The sequence below is a fragment of the Branchiostoma belcheri genome, unplaced genomic scaffold (genome assembly GCF_001625305.1).
Source record: "Branchiostoma belcheri isolate BF01 breed outbred unplaced genomic scaffold, Haploidv18h27 scaffold327, whole genome shotgun sequence".
NCBI classification, from domain to species: Eukaryota; Metazoa; Chordata; class Leptocardii; order Amphioxiformes; family Branchiostomatidae; genus Branchiostoma; species Branchiostoma belcheri.
This window is the reverse complement of record NW_017803940.1, coordinates 48,553-59,995: the sequence shown is the minus strand read 5'-3', so window position 1 is coordinate 59,995 and position 11,443 is coordinate 48,553. Positions and strand designations below refer to the sequence as shown.

The window sequence follows — 11,443 nt, the reverse complement described above, 5'->3', positions numbered from 1 at the left end:
TCTGTAGTCAACATGTCCAACCTTTTAGAGATCAAACATCACAGCTCTGTGGTCAACATGTCCAACCTTTTAGAGATCAAACATCACAGCTCTGTGGTCAACATGTCCAACCTGTTAGAGATCAAACATCACAGCTCTGTGGTCAACATGTCCAACCTGTTAGAGATCAAACATCAAAGCTCTGTGGTCAACATGTCCAACCTTTTAGAGATCAAACATCACAGCTCTGTGGTCAACATGTCCAACCTTTTAGAGATCAGACATCACAGCTTTGTGGAAAACATTTTGAAAGGCTTATCAAATAATTGACTTCGACATGGTAGCCGTTATGGTTGCAATACAACCGTCAGAAGCAGTAAAGGAGATCAAAATGCAAAAGGTTGGAACTAAACAAAGTGTAGTGAGGCTGGTTGTCAAACATTGTGGTATAAAAAGATATTATATGCCCTTGATTAAGATATATGCTAATTGCTAGCAAGCTTATTGGCTGACATTAACTTTGTTACCTTCTACATATGCGGAATACTGTTCTGATATATACTCTACTGTACTGTTCTGAGGCTATAACTGTAGACTTCTTGTGTATCTTACTGTTAATGTACTAGTATAATTGTTAACTTCCTGTGACATTTTCATTAAACGTTACTTCCATAGGTTATAAGAAGCGTTGCTAGTCGACAAGACGCCATGATGTTAAAACGGCTGCGCTTTAGTGAGATTTAAACATTTCCTCTAGAGTGAGACTCTGCTTAAAGTTACCTGTAACCAACAATGTGCAGGTGTTGTAGTTGTAAGGAAAATATAATCTAGGATCTAACATACATGTACAGAGGTGCTGCGGACTGTGTCAGGTATTGTGAGATATCTACAGATATCTCCACGTGAAGGTAAATTAGAGCTACCATCATTTACTAACCAGGAGAAGTAATAGCTTAGTTACTATAATCGTGTATGTGCATTTTGCTTTTGAAGCTTTTTAATAGATCTGCAGGTTTGGTACCAGATTCATGTGTTTGTCATTTTTGTGTATTTGATAACTTGTGTGCAGCTTCCTTAGAACAATCACTTCCAGGTACATTCCATTCGTCCTGTATCACTCTTGTTCAAAATTGTATTATAAATTATGTTTTAGTATATGATTATTAATTTAATGAAACAAGCAACCTTCATTGTTTTACTTTCTGTCATCAACAAACGAAGAAAAAAAAAGAAACACTGAAATACTTCAGATTACAAGGGCAAAGACCGGTAATGGACTGTCCAATTCAAATGCGTGGCAAACATATAAGAAAAAAGAAGGTGTGAAAAGTCACCTGCCTGAGTGAAACCGCATCAAAAACACGCATTTATAGGGTAACTCGGCCTCTAAGCTGTCCATTTTGTATTGATATAATAATATTATATACTGCTAAAGACATCTAAACGCTAAGCTGAACAGGCACGATTGCTCTTTGACCTCTCTCACCAGCTGATGATGTCATGCAAACTCATGCCTTTTTTTGCGACCTGGACACCCCCAAAAATAGCCCAAACTCCATTTTTTGCATAATCAAATGCAAATAACTCTTACCTATAACATCCAGCTCCAAAAAAAGCAAGCTCTAAACATTAGGACATTTTACACTGTTTTTGTACATGAGGTGCTGAAGGCTCTCACTTGGGGCCCTCTGGGCATGCGCGTATTACTGGCATCTGCCCACAAGGTGCTATGCAACTTTGGAATTTTTATCCCCCCCCCCAGGTGCAATGCGTCATGGGAATGGAAACTGGTGAATGTTGAACGTAGCAGAACACAGTTTTCGCCCTATGGGGATTTCTATAGTTAACGACCCCAAGATGACTCACTTCGACGCGGTAAAAATTATAGTACGGTGCACTTCACAAATACGAAATTCGAATATGTTTGACAAGAAGGTACAAACTACAAAATATCTAGAAACAAAAAAAATCCTGCCGGCGTATCTGTGTGGCTGTGCGTGTGTCTCCCGCAGACTACAGGAGCTGGATGTCACCAGAACTGACAGGAGGGTCTGTGCCGGAAGCACGACCACCTGGCGGGACCTGTAGAGGACTGTGGCCGCCATGCATCAGCACCTGATGCCTACGGATGATTGATTGATGTGTGCGTATGTCTCTGCGTGCGCGCGCGTGTGTGTGTATGTGTGTGAGTATGTGTGTGTTGGTGTCAATGTGTGTGTGTGTGTGTGTGTATGTGTGTGAGCGTGTCACTGTGTGTGTGTGTGAGTGCGTGTGTCACTGTGTGTGTGTGTGTGTGAGTGCGTGTGTCACTGTGTGTGTGTGTGTGCGTTCGTGCGTCTTTGTGCGTATATGTGTGTGTCTCTCTCTGTGTGTGTGTCTGTGAATTCGAAACTGACTTCAACTTTGAGAACTACCTAATGCCAATGCCAAAGGAAATGCATTATGTTTACCGTCAGGTGGTCTAGCCTAGCAAGCGGCTACTCCGTTTATTCTTACTCAAGCACATCATTGTGTAACCCAACACCACAGGATGTCTGCTACAGCACCAGTTACCATGGTGACAGACATCTGGTCCAAGTGATTGACTTCATGTGTTTGGAGAAGAAGATAAAAAAGAAGATGAAGAAGAGGAAAAACAGCATGTAACGTTATATAGTTTGTCGTAACATGATGTCAGAATAGGCCTCGCAATTCAGCCATCATAGCAGTCAGGAGGCTTGTGTGTACATTTTCTTGTTCTTGTAATAATAAACCATTCTACTATAGCAAAAACAACATTTCCCTTCTGCAAAGGTAAACATAATAATGTTTTATTGCTTAGTAACATTACCAAATGTAGAATAAGTTCCCATTGTTTTATAATAGATAAAAGTTGTTGTCATGATAACAGTCACTGAAAGACGTTGTCCTACGTGGAAAGAAATATTTAAAAAAGAAATTTCTCTTCTTATTAATAAACCTGCTTCATCCACATAAAGAAAGAAATACAAATATTAATGGCTTCAATCAGTTTTAAAACTATTGTGATTATACCCAAGACGATTTTGTTATGCCGATTTCCAGAAGAGACACAAATTTTTATGTGCTCAATATTTACTAGTACAGTACTTAGATTATAACACCCTTACTTCTCTATATAGACCCCGTTGACGGTAATTAGAATTATGTAGATATCAGACTCGTTGTTTACCACTTTGCCATACATTGTATTCACTACTGTTGCTCGCCATTTTGCCTCCACTGCCTCAAAGCACACGGCACCACCAGGTACCGGTCTCCGCAAATGTCTCCTTGATCCACCCCAGACGAGTATCCATGTTTGCCTTGATGCCGGGTTTTGGGTCCTTTCCTGGCTGCGGGAGGAAGGTCGCGGTGTAGTTGGCCTTCGTCTTCTTGTCACTTATCTTCTGTACTTCCACCTATGAAGAGCACATTAAAACAATCAATAGTAAAAATCTTTATTCAAAACCCCTTGTTAATTAAACAGGATAAATGTATGTCATTTCGATGACCGTCTGTCATGTTCATCAGTGCAATTATGACTGGTTCACTGTGCACTGAACCTAGGCCACAGGTGTTACTGATTCACTTAGAACTAAAGCTAGGTTTACTGGTTCACTGAGAACTAAAGCTAGGTTTCATACTGGTTCACTGAGAACTAAAGCTAGGTTTTCTGGTTCACTGAGAACTAAAGCTAGGTTTCATACTGGTTCACTGAGAATTAATTGAAGGCTACATGTAGGTTTTACTGGTTCACTGAGAACTAAAACTAGGTTTTATACTGGTTCACTGAGACTAAAGCTAGGTTTAACTGGTTCAATGAGAACTAAAGCTAGGTTTTACTGGTTCACTGAGAACTAAAGCTAGGTTTTATACTGGTTCACTGAGAACTAAAGCTCGGTTTTATACTGGTTCACTGAGAACTAAAGCTAGGTTTTACTGGTTCACTGAGAACTAAAGCTAGGTTTCATACTGGTTCACTGAGAACTAAAGCTAGGTTTTACTGGTTCACTGAGAACTAAAGCTAGGTTTTACTGGTACACTGAGAACTAAAGCTAGGTTTTATACTGATTCACTGAGAACTAAAGCTATGTTTTATACTGGTTCACCGAGAACTAAAGCTAGGGTTTATACCCGTTCACTGAGAACTAAAGCTAGGTTTTATACTGGCTCACTGAGAACTAAAGCTAGGTTTTATACTGGTTCACTGAGAACTAAAGCTAGGTTTTTATTGTTCACTGAGAACTAAAGCTATGTTTTATACTGGTTCACTTAGAACTAAAGCTAGGTTTTACTGGTTTACTGTGTATTGAAGCTAGGTTTTACTGGTTTACTGTGTATTGAAGCTAGGTGTTACTGATTCACTGAGAACTAAAGCTAGGTTTTACTGGTTCACTGTGAACTTCTTAAACTACAATGTAGGTCTTACTGGTTTACTGTGAACTGAAGCTCGGTGTTCCTGGTTCACAGTGAGCTGAAACGCACAGGACGGTTCTGGATAGTCCTCGGAAATCCATGAACATAATTATATAGATTTGCCCAGGCACAAGCATGGTTCTGGATAAAACACTCAACAGATGCCCACCTTGCCGCGATAGTGCAGAACACCCATGTTGTCATTCCTCCCATACTCGTACTCCAGACTGTTGGGATTTTCAGTCCCCAGGACCAGACGTTCCTCCATGAACCTCGGGCCGAAGAACACCTTCCTCCGCAGGTCGTAGTTCTGCTGGTCAGCGACGACTTCTACCCCGGTGGCGTTCATGACCCAGGCGTGCCCGGCCCAGTCATTCACGGCATCCCACAGCTTCTTCATGGGACAGTCGACTTCAATCTCAAACTTCAGCACATGGTTATCCTTGTCAGCGATGAGGCAGAGGACCTGAAGCGTAATACTACATTTAATAACTTCTTGTATTTTTTTACTTGTTAGAGACACGTGCTTAACAACATATAGCAAACAACATTATAGAAGTATAGCAGACAGCAAAACACATAAAACGTAACGAGTTTTTGTATCCATGAAACTTTGAGTGACCTGTCAAATATCTGGTCGCCCTTCGGTCGATCAGCAGCCGCAGCCTCTGATCTGGTTTAGGTCATTGACCTTACGTGTTTGGAGAAGAAGAAGAGGACGAACGAGAGAATAAGCAACATGTTTTTCTTCTGCGAAGATAAGCATAGTAATTCATTCTCACACACCTCGTTGATGCGGTTGCGCAGCATGTACTTTGTAAAGGCAATATGAGCCCTCCTCTTGTCGAAGTCCTGAAGGGCAACAATACCCGTGATGCTCATCGTCACTTTTGCAGTCTCACTTGTGTCGTCGTTCACCTTCGGCATTGGAGAAATAATATGCATTATACACTACAAACATCACTACAACAAGGAATCAAAGATTTCAAACAACCGGGAAGCATTATCATATNTCGATCAGCAGCCGCAGCCTCTGATCTGGTTTAGGTCATTGACCTTACGTGTTTGGAGAAGAAGAAGAGGACGAACGAGAGAATAAGCAACATGTTTTTCTTCTGCGAAGATAAGCATAGTAATTCATTCTCACACACCTCGTTGATGCGGTTGCGCAGCATGTACTTTGTAAAGGCAATATGAGCCCTCCTTTTGTCGAAGTCCTGAAGGGCAACAATTCCCGTGATCCTCATCGTCACTTTTGCAGTCTCACTTGTGTCGTCGTTCACCTTCGGCATTGGAGAAATAATATGCATTATACACTACAAACATCACTACAACAAGGAATCAAAGATTTCAAACAACCGGGAAGCATTATCATATATGTGTAATATTACAGAGAATTTCTGAATTCATTGTCTCTGTATCTGTATCTGTATAGCCGGTATAACCGCCTTTCGGCGTAACACACCAGCTTTGCAGGCACGCGGCGCGGCGGCAGCTGGCTATATTACACCGATCGACTTGTTACACCTAACCTTTGAAATTCTAGCTCTAGACATTGTTTAAAGCTATCTAATGACAATGCCCCTGCTGAACTTGGTGACAGTGAGATCCACTCTGCTATACTTCTAGGAAAGAATGAATTCTTGAACACCTCAATCCTTGGTTGATAACTCTGGTACTTGAATGCATGGCTATTTCTTGTTCTCTTCTGGGCTGGTATTAGGTACTTAGTAGTTGGGACATCCACCAGTTTATTGTCACATCTAACGAGATGGTCTAACGTCTAACCGGTTTATGTAGTTCAAAAACGTTGTTGTGAACAAGCTAAAAGTGGTTACCCCTGCATGCCTAGTAAAGTCACTTCTAACTTGACCTAACCGTTTGTCTGTGAGTAAGCGACTGTTTGTCTCTGACAGTCTGTCTGTGAGTAAGGTATATCTCTAGTTAACATAACCTTCCTTGCTTTCTGTCACGTTACTGCATTAAAAAGCCTACGAACACACAGCCAAACACAAACTTGATACACTTTATTCATATATTTGCCTTACCTTTACAGTAGCTAAGTAGGTGGTGAAGAGAGGGTTGCTACCCAGCATGGCGATGGCCCAAGTCTTGGTGTCCTCGTCCTTCTGGACAAGCTCCTCTTGGGTCTTTCCGCCTAAGAAGTCAAACTCGATCACGGTCCCCACCCCTCCATCTCCTGTGGTTTCAGAGATGTAGAAAACAAACTAATCACTGTGCTTAATGTATTAAAAGGAATAAAACATTGCTCTTGTGTAGCTGATATGCTTCGTTTACACGATTGAACACGCTTCATATATAGATGGCAAGACTAATGTATCCGTATCAGGGGGTAACAAGAGTCCGTAGGACACATATCTCCGTGAAAGAAATCATTGTGGTTATCGTAAAAAGATAATTATCAAATGTAAACGATGCCCCGATGTACATATAGTTCATATATAAAAAATGTTTATTCTCTCAACATCACTTCCAAATGCCGCAAAAATTGACTTACCATTATTCACCAGTACAAAATTATAGGGTTTCTTGTCAATTATGAAAATTATCTCATTTACATAATAACTAGCTGTTGATATTCCCCTCTACATCGGATACATACGTCACATGTTTGAGAGTCCTATCATGAAAAGCAGTGGATGCATGAACTTTGGGCCATAATTACTAGTATACATAAATCTATGTACACCCGTATGACGACCCGTTAATCCATTTTGGGGCTATTCTCTTTCAAACTAAATCGGCTGCTGCTATACACAGACACCCAAACTCAAACATCTGCTTGGAGATCAGGTATAAGCGCGCCCACGATCTGCTTGGAGGATGTTTATTAGCGGTCCGCCATGCCGCGACTACCATGATCGGAACATCTGCTTGAGAAAACCGCACATCCATAACATCGACGGAGTACATGGTCTGTACCAACAGTCCATCAGAAAACTGATTTCGCTAGAATATTATATAGCTATGGTATAAAAAGAACAACGTGCATCAAATTACGTCCCTATGCAGCAAAGGAATCGCGAGTTACAGCTGTGAACATAGCCTCTACCAGGCACCGCGGATCGCTGGAAAAATAGTAGAAATTGGCCGAAATAAAGGGATAGTAGAGAAGATCCAGGGCCATAGAAGTTCCAATTTGCGACCCACGGGTTTATGACTTAAATGATCTTCAGCGCTGATCAAGTTTCTTTGTACGAATAATAGGGGGATTAATTTAATATCTTTTGAAGCTTGCGACTCCGCACAGGCTCCGTGGGTCGCAAATTGGAGCTTCTATGGCCCTGGATCTTCTCTGGTATATTATCCCTTTATTTCGGCCAATTTCTACTATTTTTCCAGCGATCCGCGGTGCCTGGTAGAGGCTACTGTGAACACACAACTGTTCAGGCTACGTCCACTTTAGTACTCCGACGGAGGTCATGACCACGTTCACGGTGTAGCAACCCGATGATGCTAGCAATGGATAAAATCTACAGGTAGAATCCTCCTTTATCAACGTATTATGCTGTACTTATGCAGGAGAGTGATCGGTAAACAACGGCACAGAAGATCTGTAGAAGATCTAGACTAACCCTTGACAGTTGTCATGTTCTTATGCATGCCCACATTCTCCTGCAGATAGAAGTAGTCATCGAACCCGGACCAGTAGACATCCGCTGACACCGGAACTACTTCAGTGTGGGTCACCGTGATCTCCTTCCCAAACTCCAGGTCATCTATATAGGTATGTAAATCATACATGCAGTAACTTCATGTGCGTCATTGGATCATCAATAACGCTGTTCATTTAGCTTTTAACAACATGCTACTCTGATCGCGGACGTATCAGAAGGTCGTTTGAAGGAGAGACAGATTTCGTTTAATTTCCTGCAAGGCATCAAAACGTCTGTGTGGAAAAATGATTTCTACCTTAACATTAACTGTTGTGAATCCGTTAATAATTCCATCGGGTTGGTAACTGGTTGAATCGCAAAGTTCTTTATCATTCACAATCATTATTTTAACAATAGTCGACGTTTCGATGACCGTCTGTCATCTTAGTCGGGGGCTAATATGACTGAATTACTGTGCACTGTTGAGCTAGGTGTTACTTAGTACTTGTTCACTCTGCACTGGAGTTAGGTGTTGCTTGTTACCTCCATGAAAAATGGAGGTATTGTTTTTGGCGTGTCTGTGTGTTTGTGTGTGTTTGTGTTTCCGCACATTTGTAGTCAGCATAACTTCAGAACGCCTTTAGGGATTGTGATGATATTTGGTATGCTGGAAGACAAAGGTAAAAAAAAAGACAAACATCAACAGATGCCAATTATGCAAATGACGACCTAATTTGCATAACCAATGTGAAAATTCTGTGACTCCTTATTGGCGAATGTTGAGAATTTTATACCTTGTGACATGTGTAAGTTACTTAAAGGTTAACACCACTATACATATATTATGTTAATTTAGAAGTCGTTTGCATAATTAATGAGGACATGTTGAAATGAAGTATGACAAAGGAGAAGAATTTTACCCGAAAAATATTGTCATTTGAAGTTAGAAAACCATAAATGAAACTAGATTATGCTAATTATGACCTTATTTCCATAGTCAGTAAGACAAATAAAAAACATTACAAAAACTTATATATTTCATGGAGGTATGAGATCTTCGAATTCTTGTTCACTCTGCATTGGAGCTAGGTGTTATTTCTTCACAGTGCACTGAAGCTAGATTTTATATTACTGCAACAATGCAATCCCAAATGCAAAATATTGTACTGCTACACTTACACATGCGGTTCCAAATGTAAAGTGTGTTTACAAAGTGTGAAGTGATCTGAAGTGGTTCTTCATACCTTCCGGGATCATCACCGTTTTCAGGAATTCTGGGAGCGCCTGCGTCATGCTTGGTGATGTGACTCAATTTGTCCGACGGCAACAAATATCAGAAATTGTAGACCTAAGAAATATCACATTTTAAAACATATGTATTACTTTGTGAAAAAAATCTCATACGTTTCTAGGAAACGTTACAGGTCAAACCTTTACATAAAATAGGGCACAAGAAACAAATCAAGAAGCAATGGATGGAGTGTCATGAAATTTGGTGCTTTACGCTACCAACCTACCAAAATGGTAGGTCTTGCTGATGAGGCAAATGATTAGAATTTGGTGGCAATTGACATGACCCCTCTAGAGGCTTATTACCCCAAGGACGGGGGGTAAAGAGGCTGGTTTGTTCGGCATCGGCCCGAACATACATGTACATGTACATTCATGATACACATACATCAGGGCTCGAAATACCCAAGAGCAACATGCATGTGATTTTCAACATTTGCGCATAAAAATATTCTGAACTTGCAATATTTTTGTATGTTAAAAATATCGATATATCATATTTGCTCTGCGTATCAAGACCCGCAAAGTCACAGAAGACTTTTGTTATCGACGTCATATGTCACGAAAAGTTGGAAGATTTCATAAGCTCTGTGGAGTTTTGTTTCTTCAAACACTTTGGTTATATATATTTTTGTGAAATTAACAGAAAAATTATTATTTTCATATAAAAATCAATGCACAAAATTGGGAATTTTCGCGAAGGATAAACCAAGAGAAAAAAATATTTCCGGCAGAACTTCAGTGATAATACGTGTTGGCAGGAAGATACAAAGATACAAGTATAGACTTGAGTCAATGATTAAGAAAATCCTAGTACTAAAATGTTTGTAATCATCCACGGCCCGAGGCGAGGGGTCCAAAATCCGCCCACACCACGTAAAAGGGGGCCCGCAAGCCCTTTTCCGTAGAGCGTTTTCGGCCGTTTTAATTCTACGTAGAGCGTAGACGGACCGCTCTAAAATTTTGCGTAGAGCGTATTCGGCGTTTTAATTCTACGTAATGCGTTGTAGCCACTTGGAATTTAACATAAAGCGTAATCGAGAGGTTTCCGAATTCAGCGTAGAGTGTTGTCGGGACAACTCCTTGCAGGCCGTAAAAGTCGCGGGACAATCTGGGTCAAATGGGCGGATCACGCCCAAAGCGTTTAGAATGCTTTGAAGTGAGGATCCAGCCAAAAATCAAAACCCAAAAAAACGCCACTCCTGTGGTTTGCAGTCATATTATTATCTGATATAATTTCACAACAGATTAGGAGAATTGTGAACTCAAATTTGACCCCTCAAACCCCCTTTCGCCTCATTTTTTTTTTACCGCGGACTGGCCGGGGGTAAGGGCCATGAAAAAAGTCCCAAACAGAGTGATTTGCCAGAAAACTAAAAAAAAAAAAAGAATTTGAAAGAAATTATATAGAAACTAGAATTCCGAGATCTCATACCTCCATGAAATATGATCTTGATATGTAAATGTGAATTTCTTCTTTAATTGTTCAAATGACCTCTGCATTAACATGATATATGCATCGTGATGTATGTTAACTTTTGATTAACTTACAGATGTCCCAAGTATGACATTCTCATCATTCACCATTACGAAATCATAGAATTTTCACATTAATTATGCAAATTAGGTCATCATTTGCATAATTAGTATCTGTTGAAGTTCCGCCTGCCCTAGGTTACATAGTATAATGTAAAACACTGTAATTATAGAATTTCCTCATTAATTATGCAAATAAAGTCCTCATTTGCATAATTTACATTTAATTATGTACATCTCTCTCTCAGCTACCTACACACCAAAAATAATGAAAATATGTTGTTCCTGTCTGGACTTATTGGCTTTTAAACATTTCGCCAGAAAGTGCCCTGCAGTTCCAGAACAAGCCGCTAGGGGGCCCAAACTCATATGACTTCTTCCCAAGCACGAGAGCTACCTTCCATCCAAATTTCATGACCCTAGCATGTCCAGATCGCGAGATATCAAAACCGGAAGTTGCGCTGCAGTACCAAGGGAAGCCACTAGGGGGACCAAAATCTCATCATTTCCAGTTTTTGTCACACCCTACCAACACACCAAGTATGAAACCAATCCATCCAGGCGTTCTTGAGTTATCTTGTTGACCAACAGACAGACGGAAGGAC

The 11,443-nt window shown here is 40.5% G+C and overlaps 1 protein-coding gene across 2 annotated transcripts in view; it reads right to left on the bottom strand.

Annotated features, from left to right (window-relative positions):
• Nucleotides 1-2,568: 2,568 nt before the first annotated feature.
• The window catches only part of LOC109475099, a 10,663-nt gene continuing 1,788 nt past the window's right edge, over nucleotides 2,569-11,443 (bottom strand). For both annotated transcript variants that reach the window (XM_019775638.1, XM_019775637.1), the window contains exons 2-7: nucleotides 9,257-9,360; nucleotides 7,992-8,135; nucleotides 6,444-6,595; nucleotides 5,182-5,313; nucleotides 4,565-4,861; nucleotides 2,569-3,398 (exon numbers count right to left, since the gene is read on the bottom strand). In XM_019775638.1, the coding sequence (XP_019631197.1) occupies nucleotides 3,225-3,398; nucleotides 4,565-4,861; nucleotides 5,182-5,313; nucleotides 6,444-6,595; nucleotides 7,992-8,135; nucleotides 9,257-9,305 (948 nt within the window). In that variant the 5' untranslated portion in view covers nucleotides 9,306-9,360 and the 3' untranslated portion in view covers nucleotides 2,569-3,224. The remainder of the gene's footprint in view (nucleotides 3,399-4,564; nucleotides 4,862-5,181; nucleotides 5,314-6,443; nucleotides 6,596-7,991; nucleotides 8,136-9,256; nucleotides 9,361-11,443) is intronic.